The sequence below is a fragment of the Pangasianodon hypophthalmus genome, chromosome 8 (genome assembly GCF_027358585.1).
Source record: "Pangasianodon hypophthalmus isolate fPanHyp1 chromosome 8, fPanHyp1.pri, whole genome shotgun sequence".
NCBI lineage: Eukaryota > Metazoa > Chordata > Actinopteri > Siluriformes > Pangasiidae > Pangasianodon > Pangasianodon hypophthalmus.
Window position 1 is genome coordinate 12,189,940 of NC_069717.1, and position 22,665 is coordinate 12,212,604.

A 22,665-nucleotide genomic window follows, 5' to 3' on the forward strand; every position below is an offset into this window, starting at 1 on the left:
AAAAGGAAAACTTGATTTTAAGTGAATATTCGTCTTATTCATACAAATTACATTATGTTATACAATGAGAGAGTTACATTGTTTTTCACCACTTGGCATTAAAATATAAAATGAGAGCCTATCACTAGAATACAAAAATATCATAACAAAACACAGCATGGAGTGAGTGCTGTTTTGAATGAGCTGAGAATCATTAATGAGCCTACAGCAGCTGCTGTTGCTTATGGGCTCATTAAAGGCTGAAGAGAGGAGAAAAACATCCTGATCCTTATCTGGGTGGAGAAGACTTTGACCACCACATGGTCAACCCTTTTGTGGAGGAAGAGAAAGCACAAGAACAGCATCAGTCTGCAAGAGAACAAAGAGAACACTTATTTCTCACACTCAGGCCAGCATTGAGATTCATGATATTGTTTTGGTAGGTAGCTCTACAAAAAAACCCAAGATCCAGAAACCTTTGCATGTCATCTTCAATGGCAGGGACAAGAACATCAACCCAGATGAAGCAGTGGCCTGTGGCACATTGGCGACACTTCTGAAAATGTGTAGGACTTGCTGCTGGTGGATTAGCTCTGCTAAGGTTTGCCATTGAGACTGCTAGGGGAGTCATAACACCCCTCAGCAAGCACAACACAACCATCCCCACCAAACAGATCTGAATCTACTCAGCCTACCAGGCAGGTGTATTGTTCCAGGTCTGAGAAGCTGAGAAAGCCATGACCAAAGATAACAAGTTTCAGCAAGTTTGCACTTACAGGTATTCCCCAGAACTGCATTGTCTACCTGATTGATGTGACCGTTGATACTGATGCCAGTGGACAAGAACACTCGCAAAGCAAACAATATCACGAGAGAATAGTGTATATCCGGAAAGATGGCAGCTGCTGTAGAGGTGGACAAATACAGAGCTGAGGATGAGATGCAAAGAAACAATTGCATCAAAGTTTTTAAATGTGAAAAACAGCATCAAGTATGACAAGCTGCATGGGAAGGTTATTAATTGATTTAAGAACAATCAGCTGGCTGAAAAAGAAGTGTATAAACACCAGCAGAAGGAGCTTGAAAGTGTAGTTAATCCCATAATCTCTAAGGTGCCCCAGAACAGAGTGCCTCCTGTGGGACGTTGTGGAGCTCAGGCACACTGTGAAACACAGGGCCCAACAACTGAAGAAGTGAACTGAGATGAGCACTATGCATGCTCTCTGAGTCTTCGCATGGGTTTCCTCCAGGTTCTCTGGTTTTCTCCCACTGTCCAAAAACATGCAGCTGAGGTTACTAGCTATGCTAAATTGCCCCCAAGGTGTTAATGAGTGTGTCTATGGTGCCCTGCGATGGACTGGCTTCCCACCCAGGATTAATTCTCCTGCCTTGCTCCCAGTGCTCCCGGATACACTGTGATTCTATAGTGAAAAAATCTATAGTGGTTACTGAATACGAATGAATGGAAATAATTTGCACAATTTAGAGAATAACAAATTTGAATTACATTCACAGTTGCTATAAAATGTTCCATATCTAACATAGGTGCAAAATGATTCCCTCAACCAAACCAGCTGAAATCAAAACTAATCCTAACTCTTTACTGAATGCACTAGATGGCACTGCAGGTCAACTTAGACATACTATCAGGGACACGCTTGGAAATCAAGGACAGGTCAGTGAACAATAATAATTCTCTATTTCAGTAGAAATATTAATCACGGGTGAATTTGAAACATGTAGGCTGTAGATATAGAAGCAGGCTACTTATTGCATTTTTATTTAGAGAGGCACCAAATAATGCAAAAAAAAAAAAAAAAAAAAATCTCAACATGCGTTATGTTCTCTCTCTCTGTAAACAAACCATTTTCCAGACACTCACAACTGTCAGATATTCCTATCTTTGTCAGAATATTTAACCAAGATATAAACACACACACACACCTTTTTACTTCTAAGCTGTTTTGGACAAAGACACTGTCCTGGATTGCAAAAACTGTACAAAACCCTTATTAGTGTTAAACTAGATTGAGTAGGTTGAACAGTTTTATCCATTACAAATTTCTATACAGGTGGCCACAGTAGCATAGTGGGTAGCCCTGTTGCCTTGAACCTCTGGGGTTGGGGGTTTGAATCCTGCCTCTGCCTTGTGACTGCGGAGCTTGCGTGTTCTCCCTGTGCTTTGGGGGTTTCCTCTGGGTGCTCTGGTTTCCTTCCCCAGTCCAAAGACATGTGCTGTAGGCTGATTGGTATTTCCAAATTGTCTGTGTGTGTGATTGTGCCCTGCGATGGGTTAGCACCCCATCCAGAGTGTCCCCTGGCTCCAGGCGACCCTGTGTAGGATAAGCAGTACAGAGAATGAATGGATGGAAAATTCCACACAGTAAATCTCACCATGCTTAAACTGACTCATGCTTATCATACATACCTTTTCCCCAAACTCTTCAAACCTTTTTTCTATGTATTTCCTCTGTTTTCATTTTCTTTCACGTTTTATTTGCATTACTTTTATTTCTTGGTTTAATTAAACTGGATTTCATTTGCAGGATCATTTTCATGGCGCCATGGCCCAAGACAGGGACTGCTCAATGGGCAGATGAACAAGAAAAATCTAATTAAGTATGGAAGAGGGAAAAGAAAAGGGGGAGGTGGTTTAAAACACCAAATCTGTCTAAAAGCCAGTGAATTATTACTCCAGTCACCTCATTCATCCACTGACTAACTTTTTTTAATTGATTTGACTAGATGTTAATCATGGATTCATGAAGATCATGAAGACATGATCCAGAGACTTATTATCACACATCTCAGTGGTTAATATTAATTCTCCCTTTTCGCACAGGAGGGAAAGAGTTAAGCCGCTGTTGCCGATGCTCAATCCGTCCCTCTGGGCTGGGGCTGTGCTGAGGGAGGATACTTGAGGAGATGCAACAGATCTCAAACCCAACAAACTGCCATCGACTCATCCTTCTCCTTCAACACAGACTGAACACAAAACCATGGAGGACTTTTATCACGCAGGTTGAAGACGATCTTGGTGATCGCGATCAGTGCATTTCTTAAAACTTGGACACATCCAGTAGGTAGCCTATTTAGAGGCAATGCAAACGCAGGTGAGCGTGCTTTATGATTTTTTTTAACTGCAGTTGCACAGACACTTTAAAGCGGTAAAGTGTAATGACGCGCGGTTAGGACGCGTTCAGCTGCACGCGCACAGGCGTCTCTGCTGGAAGTGGTGCCACTTGTCGCGGTAGCTGTATGAGCCGAAGGTCGTGAAATGTCCCTATCCAGACGTTTGATGCATTTATTTGGATGATACATTTGCTTATCTTTGTATCTTTTTAATGTTATTGTGTCACCATTATTAGATTGTCAGATCATTAAGACGTTGTCTGGAGACGACCCGAAGTTTCCATCCTGATCGAGCGCTTGTGGTTGTGTTGCAGGCGGTGTTCTTGGATAACAGGTGGTTTGTCATGTCTTCAAGGCCTTAGCGACCGTTATGCCACACTCACGACACCGGTGTCGATAACAGCAAGTCCTTCTACTAGTTCCACTTGTCTTGTGATGCTCTAAATCAGATAAGGGAGTGACCGGCGGCTCGCCTCTCCATCCAAATCTATGATCAGCTCGGTGTGTGTTTCGTCTTACCGCGGGCGCAAGTCGGGCAACAAACCTCCGTCCAAATCATGTCTGAAGGAAGAGATGGCCAGGGCCGAAGACTCGGACAAGATCATCCTGAACGTGGGCGGCACGCGCCACGAGACGTACAAGAGCACGCTTAGGAGTATCCCGGGCACGCGCCTCGCCTGGCTAGCCGAACCGGAAGCGCAGCTGGACGCCAACGCGGAAGCAGGACAAGCGCCCGGCACCAACGAGTTCTTCTTCGACAGGCACCCGGGCATCTTTGCCTACGTGCTGAACTACTACCGGACCGGTAAGCTTCACTGCCCTGCGGACGTGTGCGGCCCTCTGTTCGAGGAGGAGCTCGCCTTCTGGGGCATCGATGAGACAGATGTGGAGCCATGCTGCTGGATGACTTACCGGCAGCACCGCGACGCAGAGGAGGCGCTGGATATCTTTGAGCCGCCCGATCCTGAGGATGTCGACGACGATCGGGATGTACCGCGGCGCTTCGGTATCGAGGACTGTCCCGAGCGCTCCAGAGGCTGCTTTGAAGTCTGGCAGCCCAAAATCTGGGCTCTGTTCGAGGACCCGTACTCATCCCGCGCCGCGAGGGTAAGAGCACCATCCTTCAAAATCCCAGTGCTTACAGTCCAGACAGGGCGGTGTTCAGTCATCCAGGGCACCAGTGTCTAAAGGAAGACAGAATTTCCCGTCTAACAAAGAGGCATCAGTTATTACTTAAACCACTGAGTGACTAAACCCTTTAAGATTATAGGAGGCTAGTACAAATAAGAAAAAAAATCATAATAAGACATGGGACATTCAAAGTACCCTCATGCGTCACGCGCGTAAAGAGCCACTGCAGCAACAGGTGCTGTGGAGCCATAAACAGAATCCAGTTTACTCTTAAACTTGGATTGAACTCTCCACATCTATTTTATAGATTTAGATTTTAGATTTGACTGCATATATTTTTGTTTTACATATCAGCCTTAAACTGTGTGCGTCATGGCAAATCAGGAGCCAGGTCTGGCTTGGAACAGCAGCCCATAAACTAAACACAAACCCAAAACTCCAAATCAGTCCCTCACAAATAATATACACTGCCATACATAGTTACAAAGTAACAAATCGAACAAAGAGTATCAAAAAAACACACACTTTCTGTGGTTCTTGCATCAAAGTCCTAAAATGGTCTCATATTTTTATACTGTGATAAATAATATAGAAATAAATGTATAATACAGATATAAATTTTACTTTATACACAATTGACTGTGGTTACATGACTCAATTTCTAAACCTGTTATATCAATTCACTACATTATAACCAATACCTCCATATCCACTGTGACCCTGAATCATAATCATAATCATAATCATAACAGCAAATGATTATTAATTTTTAATGATTATTATTTTTTAATGATTAAAAGTAATCATAACAGCAACACATAATGTACAATAGCCTTTGCACTTACTGTGTGCACTAAAAATAGTGTACCTAGTTTAACTGAAGGAGATTAATAAAATTAATGTAGTATATGGAGAACACCCAACCTCCACCCACAGAAAAGAAAAAAAATCAACCATAGGATTTGTATAAAAGTAGACCAGTTCCTTGGCAAAGCCAAAGACCTGGGGGTATATTTATAAAATCCATGGATTACGTCTGTATGTGTTAGTTAAACATTATAACATCATAAACAATAGTTATGTTTGGGGCTGACTGTATACATTTATATTATAGTGTTTGTCCACATCCATAGTATACACTGAGTTGTGTGTGTCATGACAATTTAGGTAGGGTCAAAAAGCAAATTTTGGTTCCATAATTACCGGAGTAAGGGAAAGTTAGGGAAATTGCTTGAAATTTAGTAACAACATGCATGTCTGTGCCAATAATGTTATAAGTGGCAGGTTAGAATTAGAGGGCTTGACTGTCTATATTTCTATTTAGGGTTGACTTAGGTCTGTGTGGGTACAAAGAGTCAGAGGTCTTTTTTTGGCAATATAGTTACCCTAGGACAAACTATTTCCATTATCTGCACCTGGGTGTGTGTCAGGGTAGACAAAAAACAGAAGGCAGAAACATATAAACTGTTAGGTGGTGTTCATGTGCTGTAAAAAGTATCCTTCCAAATATTTGTATTGTAAGCAACCTCAGACCAATTAAACTGCCACGCAGTGATTCATATTGGATAGAGATAATGGTCTAATATGGTTCTGATAGGTTACTGTAACTGTTCCTCATGGAGAGGCTAAAATATATTAAATCACAGCGTGGTTGAATACTTAAATCAGAAGATTAATTTTGTTGATTTTGTTGATTAAAAGTCGATTAATTTTCTAGAACAGCATGGTGATTCACACGTTCTAATAATAGCAATAACAGTAACACACTAGCTCAGGAACAACTCATTCACGTTGACTTGTACAGCGAATGCTCCACATAATCTAAGGCTAATAATAAACAGATTTAAAAAATGTATTATGTAACAAAGAAAAATGTTTAATCATTGAAATGGTTACGTTTATGTAAAGGAGTATCTGTGTCCACGCTTTGCAACACTCAGTAAGTTTTCCACCATGAGAGAGTCCTTAGGACAGAGGACTTTGTGCTTTCCACTGTAACAGGATAACAGGAAGTAATTTGTCTTTAAATGCAACTATAAATGGTTTAAAAGTGCAATGTCTTGTTCCTTAATTAATTAAAAATTGTAATCACTGGCAAATTGCTGTCGTATAAGAGGAATAAAACACTTTGTAATGTGCTGTTATAGGAAAATATTCCATGCCATGGTGGTGTGATACAGCTCTTATGTATTTCCTACCATAGAAAAATTGACTAATTTTTAATTAGACTGATTTAAATTGACAAATTTTTCTAATAAAGCTCAAAATGACCACATTAAGATCTGTTTAATATTAGATTGCAACCACAATACAGACGTCACTGCAGACAGTAACCCCCAGAGAAGACAACATTGCTTAGAAACTAATTAAACATACACGAATACTATTTATTAGTTATCATAATAAAGATACCCAGCTGGATCTACATTATTAATGCTGGCTAATATACCCATAAATGGCATTTACTGAAGAATGATATTCATGGTAACCGATTTTTGTTTGTAATCAACAAGACCTATGCGAGTGTAAATGCCCTTGGAGAAGGCTACGCTGGCCTTAGGAGCATGGAGCTCTCCCATGGTAAATTAAGCAGTAAGGAGAGAGGGAGTAAGAAGACAGTCAGTGGGGGCATGCAATATCTGAAATGATACTCATGAGGCAGGGCTGGGAATTATGATGATATAATATTGATGTAGTTAGAAATTATGTCACAGTACATGTTGCTAAGATGTGCTAATATATCTTATATATATATATATATATATATATATATATATATATATATATATATATATATATATATATATATATATATATATACATGTCTGTGATTTGGTGCCGATATTCATTATAACCGCACGACTGCAAGTGCGATATTACTTTTGTACAACAGTTCTATAAACAAGAAATTAATATTGAGCAAGGACCTATTGCCATATTGTAGCTTGTGCATATTCATTTTTCCTGAGTACTGCTGTTGATTATAACCTTATAAATGTAACGGCAGTTTTAGCAGTTGAATCAGTTCTGTCATGTTGTACGCTATGGAAGCTGTTGGTGGCTAGTCAGGTGAGCTGGCTGGGCTACTTTAGTCTACTTTATATACCCTGTGACATCTGTCAGATACACAAAATACCTACTGCAGACTATAGCACTTAACATTAATCATGAAAGATTCAGCTTGGATCAAATGCCATGTTTTGGTGCCTGGTATGAATCTATTTTCACGCATCTGTGTAATTGTAAATGCACATTCATTTACATTCGCATTGAGTCTTATTAGTAGCAGTTTTGGATAATGTCTTTTGACTAGGAAATAAATCTTTTCTTTATATGAGAAAAAATAATTCACATAATTGCTTCTTCAGATACCTTTCAGATACCTAGTTCAAATCATCTCTTTCAAATCTAATTTAGATATGGCATTAATTTGCATTACAACACAATTCTTCCTGTCATCTCATCTTCCCTGTCTATTTCTGTTTCTCTGTTTTTCATTTCACCAATTTAAGCCAATCACACAGTCTGCATTTATGCCCGGTATGACAGTATTTATGTGTAGAAAGTTCTACATATTCAGAGTTGGCTTATGTAGGTTCATAATGCAACCAATTCACACCACTAGGGTTTGCCAGATGTTTCATGTATAAAACTCTCAGGACAGACGTTTTTCAGTTGCCTGAAGCACTTTCTTGTAAATTTCTATGGATATAAGTTTGCTGTCAATTGCAATATGATGTAGCATAAAAGAAGGAGACAATAAAAAAATACAAAAATATGATAATATATGAATGGGAGGCAAAGATTCAAATAAACACCTAATACTAATTGTCTTATATACAGTACTGTGCAAAAGTCTTAGGCACCATATTTTCTTTAGTACAAACTTTGTTATAAATTTTTATTTTATTACTTCCTCATTATCGAGTCAGTACAAAAACATTTTAGATTTCCAGACATTATTTATCCAGCACAAAATTAAATGTTATAGAAAAATGTTTGCATGTCAGTAAAGAAAGCAGCATGTTACGTAAGAGACACTTTTCAGACAAAAAACATAATGAAGGCTGCTGGGTTTTGCTGCAAAAATAAGAAGCAAGTGTAACAGTCAAAGTCTTCAGAAGAACTGTGGCTGCTTCTGCAAGATGCTCAGTAAAACTTACCAACTAATTTCATTATAAAATGGTGCAAATTGTACCTGAAACTGTTCTTTTTTTTTTAAAGCAAAGTGTTGTTACACCAAATATTGACTATGTTTCATTTATTACTGTTTACTGCTCTTTATAGTATTGTTTTAAATGTAAAAATATTTAATTTCATTATTTGTAAGGCATCTTTGCTCTACAGCATTTCTTTGCATGTGTCTAAGACTTTTGCACAGTACCAAATAGTGACTAATTGTCTTGATCAGGATGTAGAAAGGATCTTATTCATGATAATCATGTTAATCACATGATCACTGCACATTTCCCAATTTAACAATATTGGTTCCACTCAAATTTACTGGCTGCCAGCCTAGAAACTAGCACATCCTATTTTTTGCCTGATGAACTCACAGGTAGCCTAATATTTTCTCTGACAGCAGCAGAAAGCGTGAACATTAGACAGGAATAAAAAATGCTGAAATGAATAAACTGGTCATGAAAACAATTATTCTTTTTTTTGTCCATGGTATAGGCTAATGGACAAGCTGACCCAGCAGCCATATGCTATGGTTACAGCTCACATTAGACCTAGGTAGAGTTCTTAATTTAATTCTAATTATCAATGTATCATGTAAAATTCGGACCTTGGATATGTACTGTCTCAGATTAAGATGCTGTCTCCACTGATGTCCTATGTGCACACCAAATTTTTAAAAATCATGGCCTCCACAGAGATGCTTTATATAATTAATGAAATAATTCATTTGGTCATATCTGTATATTTAATATTGCCCTTGAATGGCATTCCACAATTTTGATTGTCTTTATATTGTCCAGAACATATTTTCATGTGACATGTTATGGTTACATCAACAATGAGCTTAAGTTCGAGGTCTAAACTGTGTGCAACTGAGACATACTTCTGTTTTCAGTAGACTCTGCCTGACGTGTGAAACGTGTCTGATTACTGCTAAAATTGTAAGTTAATAGTTGCTCCAAAATTGATGTACACAGGTTTGGTATTAAGTCCTCACTATACATGCCTTTGGTATTAAGTCCTCACTATACATGCCTAAGTCAATGCTGAATATGGCCAATTGTTTTGCAATCACTCCTATTTCTCTCTAAGTTCCTTAATTAATTTAAATGGACACTTTGTGAGCAAGCATTACTGTCTACAACAGGGTTGACTCACCTTGAAAACAAGCAATCAGGAAAGGAGGGACAGAGCAGACGCACTCACACTGCTTTGGATAAAAAGCTCTTATGATATACAAAACATTCTATAATGCATTCTAATGTCTCTAATGTCATGGAGCCAATGGACCTTGGACACTAACATGGTCTAGGCTAGTTTGCCTCCTGTGGTCTGTGGCCGTCTCCCGTCATTGCTCAGAGCATTATCAGCCAGAGGGCTTATGTTTCCTGAATAGCTGCTTCTCGGGGTGGCTAATGCTGTTAGAAGCAGAATTGAGGAGGATAATCGGTAAGAAGTGTAGAACATCTGAGGAGAGAGGGGAAAAGGAAAGGGTACTATAGGGTATGGTTTTCCACATACAGATCAATCCAAGTCCAGGAATGAACTGATTTTCAATGAATTTAAATTAAAGCTTAACTTAAAGCTTGATCATTGGCTATAAAACTGACATTCTGAATCTTCACATGTAGAGCTCAGTGTGATACCAGACAGCAGAACACCCACACATCACTTGTGCTGTTAATGCTGCACAATCTACATCCGTTATAGAAATGAGTGCATTTGTCCTCCTTGACATTCACTTTGCTATGATGCAGAGCTATGGTAAATGTCATTGCTCAAACATTAGCTTTATGTTTTTAAACCATTCTGTGACTCATTTAAGTGATCTGGACCCACTCTGTTAACTTGTGCTTCAGTTTGAGAGAATTACTTTACTGTTATGTTAAGGTCCTCACAAGGATAGTAAGACAAACATATATGAGTGTGTGTGTGTGTGTGTGTGTGTTGCAGCTCTACCTCATCATTAGTGTGATCCTGCTGTAGCTCAGCCATAATTAATCACTAGCTGGGTAATTGGCTAAGGCATGACGAGCGTTCTCTCTTTGGTTGCTCTCTTCTTGCAGGTGTCTGTTCCTGTCAGTTACGCGCTTGATTCATTCATTCAATGAAGGAATGAATAGGCTGCTGCATTTCATCTGCAGGCATCAAAAAAAAACTCTTTTGTCTGATCTAAATACAAATTCAAATTAACATTTCAGGCTGCTTTTATGAAGGGTGCCTGAATTTTCCTAGCTTTGCTGTCCTATGATACATGTCCTATGTTTTATGTTCTTATAAAGGACTGTAGTATTTGCCAATGCCAGATGCTTTTGCTGCATCTTTGAGTAGTTAAATGTATGCTTTTTCTGAAGTACAACATCAGATGTAGTGCATTGGACAGTAGAAGACAGGATCTGAAAAACGATCCATATGACCACAATGTAAATATCCTTGGGCAATTTACTCTCCCCATCTATATTGTGTGCTCAGAGTGCTTTTGCTACCCAGGAGAATTTGAGTTTAATGCGCTCAAAAATGTAAGCGGTACCATAAGAGGAACAGATAACAATGCCTTATATACCATAAGGCAGTTTGGGTCATTAACAGCCACTTAAGTCTTTAAAGTAAACATTAATGCATACTTCATCTTAACTTTGAACTTCGCAGTTGCTTTGGTTTTGATGACTGCACTGAGGAATGTCTGGAGTTATGCTTGAGTGTTAATGCTTAAGTTTTCTTGGTAACATGACAACTCCATAAGTGCATCGTGGCACCTAACATAACCTGCATAAACATTTTTAATGGCTCATTTCACCAGGAGTTAATGCCAACATCTGCTTTTGGCAATTTTTATGCCAGTTAAAGATTTCTCTGTAAAACTTTGCTTAACTGTGATGTTCTTAGGTCTACCTGACATAAACCTATATAAATATTTATAAAGGCTTATTTCAACACTCGTCAATTGTCATAACTGTTGAGTTTTGTCAACTGTAAATGTAATAAACATTTTATTACAGCTATCACAACACAAAACTACCAGCATAAACAGGGCTAAACTGATTTTAGAAAGCATGTTTTCTTTTCTTTTAGAAGCTAATACATCATAAAAAACTGCACATGAAAAAAAAAACCTGCAGAAGAAGGGTCACAACCTTTCTGGGTACACAACTGGACACAGCTTCCCACCTCAGCCAACCAGAGTTCACCTGAAGACTGGTTGATGCACAGCACTGAAGATATGCATGACTCACTGTCAAACTTTTGTAGGACTGCATGCTAACATGCCAGTGCACCATCATGCTTACCCATAGGGGCAGTCGTGGCCTAATGGATAGAGAGTCGGACTTGCAACCCGAAGGTGAACCTGAAGGTTGTGGGTTTGAGTCTCAGGTCCGGCAGGGATTGTAGGTGGGGGGAGTGAATGACCAGTGCTCTCTCCCACCCTCAATACCACGACTGAGACCCTTGAGCAAGGCACCAAACCCCCAAACTGCTCCCCGGGCGCCACACTGCCCCTGCCCACTGCTCCGGGTGTGTGTGTGTTCACTACTGTGTGTGTGCGCACTTGGATGGGTTAAATGCAGAGCACAAATACTTGGTACAGGGTCACCATACTTGGCCACAAGTCACTTCCCTTCACTTCACTTCTTAAAGATCAGGGTGACACTTCTTGAGACCAGGGTGCGAATTATGGGGTGGGGGTGGTGATGGGGGGAAGGGTTTGTGGGGGTCTGACCCCTCTAAATAAGGCTTGATCCCCCTGAAGGATGTCAGAACAAGATGTAGGAGGGACTTGAAATTTTCACGTACTACTGTTTCAATAGTGAAAAATAGTTTGTATTGCTCAGTCTGTCTGAATATAAATATAAATATAAATAACTCAATATAAATATAAATAACTCAATAACTCAATATAAATTTGAACACCCTAAAATGGGTCGTAATATTGTCAATGCATGTGTGTATTAGACATGTAGTAGACTAAAAGCGGGAAATACCACGCAGTCGTGCACTCAGTCAGCTGAATGCAATGGAGATAGCACGGGAGATACCGGAAGTGTTTGAAAGACACTTTTCTTGGAAAATAAATGTTGTAATCTAAATATAGTTATATCTCAAGCATAAATTTCCCACACAGTTCATCAAAATGAAATGTTTATGGTGAAATGATTAAGATGAAGTTTACCTGCTGTCTTCAGGTCACTTTAAGTCTTGAGTTTTAATGAAGCAAGCTGATAAAATACTGTAAATTAAAATAGCACATGACTCTGAATTTGAACAAATAATTTACGACCACAAAAATGTAAATATCATACCATTGTGTAAGACTCAACACTTTAGTCACAACACAAGAATGTCTGTTTTATCTGTTTATAATTTAGGTTGGTAATAAATTGAAACTTAATGCAGTGACCTTTTCACATATAAATAACATCTGTATGTTGCCATTTGTGACAGTTATGCTGCCTGCTTGTTTGGCTAATACATAGTTTCTTATGTACAATGTTTTGAAGAAGCACCGAGTAGATTTAACTGATCTGTAGTTTTAATAGCTATTGTGTACAGTATGGTGTAATGTTTTTTTTTGTTTGTTATTAACTACATACTTTTGTTTAATAAATAAGATCCAATTGAATTAATTTTGCTAAATCTGGTTCACTGAAGCACGCATCTGCATTACACGAACTATAGTTAATCTCTGCAAACTGAAAAAAGCAGACTGAAAGTTGATGTATGAAAAAAAATTTACGTCTTGATTGCACACTAAATATGCTTCACATAGAAATATAAACCAGCCATTTACACTGTAAGAACAGAACTGTACCTTTTCTGTGTGTGTACTGTGTAATTATGTATCTTCTCTTGTCTTATGTTTGCTTGTAGGACATTTATATTGACATATGGTAGAACCATGACAATGCATATTTTTTCTAGCCATTAAGTAAATCTACAAATCTTACAATGGTGTCATGACACTGTAACACGTTCTGTTATTCCAAATTACAGGGAATTTGGTTTTGCAGTTTAACATCAGTATGAGAATTTAAGAATTTGAAGTGAACAAAAATCAGTGTCACTTGACTCAGGTGTGAATCTGTGTTTATGACAGCTGACACCCAATGGAATAAACCTTTCCAAATGTTTATGTAGGTGTCTCTCAGTAATGTGGAGGGCTGATGTAATCATTGTCACACCCTATGAACACTGCCCATAATTGTTACTATTTTCTCTGTTCGAATTGATAGCTGTCGTAATTCACCTTGCAGTGCAGCTTTTGATGTGTTGGATTAATTCTTCTTCATAGACCATTTTCAGTGATCAACAAGAGAGAGATTCCATCTGAACCAGGCTGAAGTCTTATAGTGGCAGCAGCTCTGAGTTCAGAGAATCCTGAAAAACATACATCGCTCAAGTCAGCACCAATTTAACACACCTGCTCTGACTATTCTGGATTAGCTGTATGATGATGTACCTATATTCCATATACGCATTAACATTATGACACTGTATATCAGTATAGTTATGTCGCAAGAAATTATTTCCATGTGTCACTGAAGGCTTGTAGATACAATCTGAAAAATAGTGAACAGTAAATAATTTTATACTTGCTGCAGTGTCATAACTTCTGTAATGCTATTTTACAGAAGATAACTGAACAGTAGATGTAACTGTTTTTAAAAGGACAACCTTGTTAATTATAAGATGAACGTCATGGTAACTGTTCATGTGAAATAGTATGAGGACATGGACAGACACATTGATGGCAATTACTTAACTACACATGCAGCAATCCCCTGTGTCATTTACCACCACCACCCCCGCACACCCCCCCACCCACTCACCCCCCAACACACACATATATATATACACACACACAGACACATGCAGATGCCTGAACAGTCCTTTGTGTGCAGCATGTTATGATTAGTTCTCGGAGGGGCCTTTTATGAGCACAGTGATGGTGTCTTCTTGGTGTGCCAGGAGCTTGTCACCATCAATCCCAGAGTGCTTTGGAAAAGCCTGTGGGAGGCCCAACCCTGACTGTTTAGCATTGGAATAAACCATTTGGCATTTAGGTAAACCAAAAGCAGAGGGTGGTATCCTGCCTTCCTTATGGTAATCGCCCACAGTGTCACTAATGTTTTTTTTTTTTTTCTAATGAAGAGCCTGATATTTCATTTGGTGACTATTTTTTTAGGCAACCAAATATGTGGGAGTGTGTTTAGTTCATTTAATTATTTTGTAAATTAAATAATATATTGGCAACATGCTAAATGTTGTAGTACAATAATGACATTTATAATAATAGTCATTAGCAGAAAATTGAGATTGAGACCTGCAAACCATAAAAAAAATTAGAACAAAATGTGATTTCAAGCAAAGGGCATAAGTACTGACAACATAGCTGAGATGATATCTGAACTAATAGCTCTCACCTAGCTCACCACTCTGTAATAGATATATTTTTCACAATTAAGCACTATTTGGCAGTCTAATGGGCAAATTGATTCACAAAAGCAAGCGAAAAACATTAAATCATCCAGAAAAAAAAAATCACTTTGTTGATTCCAAATACAATTCTAGACAGTGTTATCTGCCATGTGGACATTTTAGAAGTGACAGAAGATTTGATTCCACAGATTATTTTTATTTTCATTTGCCATATTGTGTTTGTCTGCTGTATTAACAAATGTAACAATGACGCCAATCTATTTATTTTGGCTTAATGTCAGCATTCAAGCGAGGAGCAGTATTAAGTCCAGCACCACTGTCTTGATTGATGTAACCACAATATGTCACACTGAAATTTATGTTTTGCACTTTGTAAATAGAATGCGCTTTAAAAAATAATGGAATGCCATTTGAGTGTGAAATAGTATGAATATTATAGGAACGTTTCAGCCCTGGTTATGACTCTTACAATTTCATGGTTTGCTGGCCACATTATGAAATCTTTTTCTGCATGATGCACTATGTGTTTCAAATGGGGAAAAAATATCTTGCTTCAGCTGTACATTTCTGTATATTCCACTAAATGGCAAAAAGTATGTGGAGGCCTGACCATAACCCCCATATGTCGGCCTTCTCCTAAACTTTTGCCACAAAGTTGGAGGCACATGATTGTCTAGAATGTCTTTCTATGCTGTAGCATTATGATTTCAGTGGACCTAAGGGGCCTAGCCCAAACCTGTTCCAGCATGAAAATGTTTACCAAGGTTGATGTGGAAGAACTCAAGCGCCTTACACAGAGCCCTGACCTCAACCCCACTGAACACCTTTGGGATGAATTGGAAAGTGGACTGAGCTCCAGGCGTCCTCACCAAACATCAGTGCCTGACCTCACTAATGCTCCTGTGGTTGCATGAGCACAAATCCCCACAGCCATGCTCCAGAATGTAGTGGAAAGCCTTCCCAGAAGAGTGGAGGGGGGCATAATTTTCATGCTTTTGGAAGAGGATGTTCAACGTTCAATGTTGTATCGGTGTCTTGGTCAGGTGTCCAAATACTTTTAGCCATATACTGTATGTGTAGATATACTGTATAACTAAATGTATTTGATCAAAGTAAAAAAAGCTGAATGCCAATGAAAGTCTTTTGTTAGTGATAAAGCTGTAGTAAGACCAGACACTTACTAAATGGACCAGATTTTTATTGGTGTTATAGAGAAGCAGATCACAGATTTCTTCTTTAATCTTGCACTCTATTACCTCTTTAGAAACATGTAACTCTTTTTCTTCTAGACATAATATTTATCTGTAAGTGGGCTGTTATCAGTCACTTGACATTCTGAGGGAGAGGTATTCAAACTGTGTGTGTGGGGATAGGGGTGAGGGGTAAGATGGGAAACATCAGAAAATAAATATTTATATGACTGTATCACACCTGTCAAACTTTACATATTTTGCATATGAGCGCTGGCGTGTGCTACAACAAGTTATCACTCAATAATATGGCAAAAGAGCAGCCTTCTTTTTTCATCATGAATAAATGGCAGATGAGCTAATCAACATATGATTCTCTCATCTCCAATGATTCCCCCACTAAAAAAGATGCATTGGTGCAGTGCCCTCACTGTTTGTCATGGTAAATGGAGAACGTTTTGAGTCCATTAATGTGAAATAAAATCTGAGTGTATGTTCGACTTAGCTAACAAGTATAGAGCTAACATCAGTTGACTACAAACCGAAAACACCACCCCACCCCCACTCCCTAATTTATATAGGCCTACAACGAAGTGTCAAATCTAATACTTTATAGTTAATTGTAATAGTAATGATAATTAGAAAGTGATTAAAACGGCTGTTTGTTTTCTAGTCTTGAGCAGATTAACAGTTAAAATGTCGGCTGTGTAGAAGCGTTTCACAGTTTGTACAAGGGACATTAGTCAAATGATTTGTAAAAGGATTTTACTGAAAAAGTACTGTTATACACACACACACACACACACACACACACACACACACACATATATATATGCTGTTTCCTGTGTAACCCCCATATACCCCCCTTCCCCAAATACACACACATGGGGCTCTTGGGGTTTGCAGATCTGCAAATATTATAGGATATATTATATTATAGGATATATTTTCATGCAAGCAATAAAAGCCTTGAGCGAATGTGGTGACTCTGGTACACTGTAGTAGTTACACTGTAGTACACTGTAGTAGTTTGATTTTTGTCAATTATGTTGGGTGGTGCAGGTTACAAAAAATACAAAAATAAGCCTATTAGGGTGTAATATCTGGCCTTAAAACCTTTAAAAGAATTGTGTCTTTATCACCATTCTATACCTCACCTACAAGTATGGTGAATAAAAACTAATTCAGAAACAAAATGATATAGCAAGCAATGCACAAGACAGCACGATAACCTATCCATTTTTTTCTGATAATTTGAAGGAAATGAACTAGTTTCATGTTTTAAAATTGTGTACTGGTTGCTCAAAGAACTGAGAAGCAGCAATGCTGTAAATGTGTGGAATTTTATCCTGCTGGCCAGATGGCAGAGTTGAGAGGGCTAATGCATTTGAGTGATATTGAATATTCTTTTTCCCAGAAGTCTAACTCAGATTGGGCCAATCTTATTAATAGAGCAGGAATCCCAGAATGAGCAACAGGTGCTAAACCTGCTGGGTAATATTCCAAAGGCAGAGTGAGGAATAATGAACAGCTGCCATGGGAGACAGTGTGTAGCCTTTATCAGACTATTACACACACATACACACACACACACACACACACACACATGGTAGTGTATCTGTCAGGCCTGGAGCCTCTGCTGTGGATGTTACAATAATAGTGGTATTGATGCCTGTTCCCAGATTAGAAACATCAGGACATGTCGACCTTGACCTGATTGTGTGCGTGTGTGTGGACATGTCTTCATATCTTAGTGGGGACTAAATATCTGTAGAAATATCTGACAGTTGTAGAGACATTATGCTGGTCCCCATGAGGCAAATTGTTTTTTCCCCCCAAAACTGCAGATTTTATTTAAAACACTAACACAGCTGAAAGATTTCCTTTTAGCTGCTGAGGTTAAGCTTATGGTTATATTTAGGTATAGCATAGCTTTAATTAGCTGCAGTAATAATTATGTCAATCAAAGGATAGTAAGACAAACATTTGTGTGGGTTTGCATACTTGAACGAGTTTCTTTGCAATAAAGCTGCTGCTTCTGCCAGATATTATGCTGCAAAACATTTTTTGAGAGTAAGGCCATAAAAATATATTTTAATCAAGAGAATATAAATGATCACAAAAGTTAGGCAACATATTGCAAGTCTTGTGTTATTTATTTCCTTTTTAAATTACAGTTCTGGAGGTAGATGATTTTTTGTGGATTTTTGAAAAGAGGAAGAAAAATTTCTAAATTTTTTTTCTCCTGTAGCTGCATAAAGGAATTAACTGACTGACTGATACATCAGTGTAGCCAATAATACATATCAGATATATAAGATAACCTAAGTGAATTTTATATTGAGTGTATGTCAGTGTAGTGTGTATCATTTTCATATTTTCATAAGCTCTTCTAACAACTACATATAGTGGTTTGATTTCAACTCAGCTGTTAAGGTTCAGATAATTGTACTACACAGTTGCTCTCCAAAAAAATATGAGGAGAAGGAGGCAATTCCATTTTATGTGCCCATTAGAAGTTTGCCTAGTCTTAGAAATGAGGAGAACACCTGTTACTAAGGATTATGGGGATTATGTGCTTATTTTCAAAGCCTGTTATATGAAATGGATTATATTTTCAGTCACTGCATTTTGTAGACTTATTATTAAAAAAGCTATTCTGTGCCAGTAGTTTTTCATCCCACTGTTTATGAATAATGCAAATGTAATCAAATAATTTAGAGTGTACACATTGTTGTTCTAATTTTGGATTTATTTTTATTCTGTTTAATTTCATTTATTTTTTAGGCAATATAGCAATGTGGTCTTAGATGATGCTACACTGTTATATAGTCTTAACTTGTCTGCAAGGCCACTGTTTAACATACAGAATCAGGGGAAAAAATCATGTAAGGAGCAGATACAATATATCTGCAATATATCTTATCTATCCGTGAGCTAAAGTGCAAGTTCCTTGCCTAGCTAAATAAGATTTCTTAGAGATAAAATCCCTGAATGTGTATGACACAAGTGTATTTAAACAGCTGCTGAAAGAGTGTTCTGTCACCATGATTTTCAGTGAGGGGTTTGGAGTTGATCCATTGTGAGGACACAATGTAAACACAAACCATCTCGATCACATTGAGCCCCTGCGCCCGGCTTGTTGACTTCTCATCATTATACAGACGTACCACCTACTGTGACATTTTTTTCATTCTCTTTTTCTTTCTTTCTTTGTTCATTCATCCCATTTATCCCTTTCTTCCTTTAGTATTCACTTAGTCTGTCTTATCAACCTGCTAACAGCATTTTCTTGTTTGTTGTGTTAATCTATTGCTTTGTCAGTGAAGGTTGCTTGTTCAGTTATCCATTTTACATTACAAAAAACCTTTACCCTTTTATCGCTATTTCAATATTTACAGATTGTACTTAAACCTGTGCCTGTTTTGTTGGCAGCATATTAACCATAAAGGAACCTTGGTAAACATTGCATTCTGGTCTTCCTTTGGAGCCAACATTTCTAGCTCACAGTGCACATGTTGTGTTTACAATCAATCTTTTGCCATTCCGTAGCTATCCCGCTTAGGAATCTTGAACATTCTTAACTCTTGTATCGAAGAGTGGGTGACATAGCTAGCAAGGTATGTAACTAATGCCAGCTATTAAGTCACATATGTTGCCACACACGTTATGCAACTTCAGCCATCTAAATTAATCTGTGCAATTAATCTATGCAACATAGATAAATGTAACTTAATTAACATTTGTAAATATATTGCTTAGTTGAGTTATTCAGTCCGAGTAAGCATTACCTTCAAACACGATCAAAATATTACACCCTAAATAGTCCTTATGCTGTTTTATGAATAGGATGATATTTATCATGGGAGTATGCAAATTCTGCTTAAAAAAATGGTGCTTTCACATATGCAGTATTTACTCTGTGTAAAACCTTGGTGCTCGCTGTTCATATGGGCGAAGGATAACACAACCATCATGGTTTCAAGTGAACCTGGAAGTGAACCAATCATGTCATGTTATTTACAGGCAAAAGAGCTGTAAAATCAAACTGTGAGGTGCAAAGTGAGACAAAGGACAGGTTTAGTGCTACAGAATTGTGATATGTCCTAGATCTACAAGCAAATGTGATACCTAAAATGTTTTAAACTAGTTATTTTCTAATTTTCTTTTAGCGTCAGGTCCGTGTTCTTCATGATTTTTGTGATTTCTTGTGCACTTGGCAAAAGTTTGTTTACATTTTTTTGTTGGTGTACTTTTTGCTGTTTGGTTTGTTTAATTATGTGCAGAGTAAAAAAACCAACAAACCAAATAGCAACCAAACCAAAGTATTGATTTTGCTCTGATTTGGGCTCTGCAAGTGGACTAATAGGAGTGAAAGCGGCCCACGTAATATACAATATTATCTATAAAGTAAAGCCCAATAAAGTTAAAAATTTTATTATCTGTAAAATGATTAGTTACTGGAGGTTTTATTAACATTACTGTTTTCTATTAAGTATAGTGCAATCTAAAGGCCAAATAAAATTTCAATTTTGATATAATCTGTAAGATAATTAATTACCTAATGTTTTATTGGTCCCTCAGGCTTCCCATGCCTAAACTGTTTATGTGATTATTAGCTTGTCTTTGTTTCTGTCTCTTTCTGGTGCTTATCACAGTTGTTGTACTGAAATGAAGGCCAGCCTGCTGTGCCTAATTGAGCTGAGGAAACCACAGTTGTTCCAGCTAATGGAGAGATGTTTTCACACAGCATGTCTTATTGTTTCTTATCATTTTTATTAGTTTATATTGTTTTTTTTTTTCATATTCATACAATATAAATTGTTTGACGGGATAAGGTTGGGCTTTAGTTTGAATGATGACATCTTATCTTAAGAACAGTGGTCAGCATGGCTTATTATGTCATTCATTTGCAGATTTTTGAATCTGTCATTCATTTGCAGATTTCTCCCCCATTTTTCCCTCAGTTTTATTGGAATTTGAACTGGTGGTAGACATTTCTAGCTTTTGATTTAAATGCTATATGAATATGATACATAAATTAATTTTATTATAAACTCTTTGCCACACCATATATAATATTACCTTGCACATTATGATGTACAAGAAAAAGCAATTCATATCATTCATTTTAAACAGCTTACATTTAGTATAATCTATTACCTTTGCATCAGTATGTTTATAGCTGGCAAGTTCCAGAGATCAGACCCCAAAAATGATTAAAAAACAAAAAAATTACATTCAATAGTAATAGGTGCCAACTTCCATCTAATTTACTAACAAAAAATATAAAAATATTTATTAAACATTTTTTAATAAAAACTTTGTGTGCTACACTGAACTTATTCTATATGTACACGTACATGTACTCCCTCCCATATAGTTACTCCAGTTTCTTCTTCTTCCTCTTCTCTCTCTCTCTCTTTCTCTCTCTCTCTCTCTCTCTCTCTCATAAAACCTAAATATTTCATGTGCTACAAGTGCCTTTCAGTGATGAAGATTTTGGCCTTTTTGATTAGATTTGATCTAGATTTGATCTAGATTGATGTAGATTGTCACTTTCAGTGTTTCTGAGTTCAGCAAACTGTTCCTGTAATAAACATGTTTACCTTTAGAGAAAGAGAACCTTTGTGGTAACATGTTGGTTTTGTATCTTGCAGATCGTTGCCTTTGTCTCTCTCTTTTTCATTTTGGTGTCTATCACCAACTTCTGCCTTGAGACACACGAGGCCTTCAATGAACTCCAGAACCGTACCAAAGTGATTTCTGATGGCAACACTACCAAAGTGATGTCCACTCTGGAGGTGGTGACGAACCCTGCACTCACGCTGGTGGAGGGCATCTGTGTGGTGTGGTTTACGTTTGAGTTCCTGGTGCGCATCATCTGCTGTCCTGACAAGCTGCTCTTCATCAAGAATTTGCTGAATATCATTGACTTTGTGGCCATTCTGCCCTTCTACTTGGAGATTAGTCTGAGTGGACTCTCCTCCAAAGCCGCCACAGATGTGCTTGGATTCTTGCGAGTGGTGCGTTTTGTGCGGATCCTGCGGATCTTCAAGCTGACCCGTCACTTTGTAGGGCTGAGAGTGCTTGGCCACACACTGCGTGCCAGTGTTAATGAATTCTGCCTCCTCATCATCTTTCTTGCTCTTGGTGTCCTAATCTTTGCTACAATGATCTACTACGCAGAGCGCATTGGAGGAGACTCTGATGATCCGTACACGAACAGTCACACTCATTTCAAGAACATTCCGATCAGCTTCTGGTGGGCTGTGGTCACTATGACCACACTGGGTTATGGGGACATGTATCCTCAGACCTGGCTGGGTATGATGGTTGGTGCCCTGTGTGCATTAGCAGGCGTTCTAACCATTGCCATGCCAGTCCCTGTTATTGTTAATAATTTTGGGATGTACTACTCCCTGGCCATGGCAAAGCAGAAGCTGCCCAAGAAGAGGAAGCGCCACCACCGAAACCCAGACATGGTGCTGGACTCAGCCTCATTTGGAAAATCTGAGACCAACTCGCACAGGAATAGCACCCAAAGTGACACATGCCCTCTTGCACCTGAGGAAAACATTCCAAGGAACCGTTCAGGTAAAACACTTGCATTGTG

General features: G+C 38.2%; 1 protein-coding gene across 2 annotated transcripts in view; it reads left to right on the forward strand.

Moving 5' to 3' along the window:
* The first annotated feature begins 2,847 nt into the window (after window positions 1-2,847).
* kcnc4 (potassium voltage-gated channel, Shaw-related subfamily, member 4) overlaps window positions 2,848-22,665 on the forward strand; it is a 30,368-nt gene continuing 10,550 nt past the window's right edge. Inside the window, exons 1-3 of one of the 2 annotated variants that reach the window (XM_053236291.1) lie at window positions 2,848-3,092; window positions 3,348-4,218; window positions 21,710-22,646. In XM_053236291.1, coding sequence (XP_053092266.1) covers window positions 3,601-4,218; window positions 21,710-22,646 — 1,555 coding nt within the window. In that variant the 5' untranslated portion in view covers window positions 2,848-3,092; window positions 3,348-3,600. The remainder of the gene's footprint in view (window positions 3,093-3,347; window positions 4,219-21,709; window positions 22,647-22,665) is intronic. The other variant, XM_026922840.3, reaches the window with a different exon arrangement.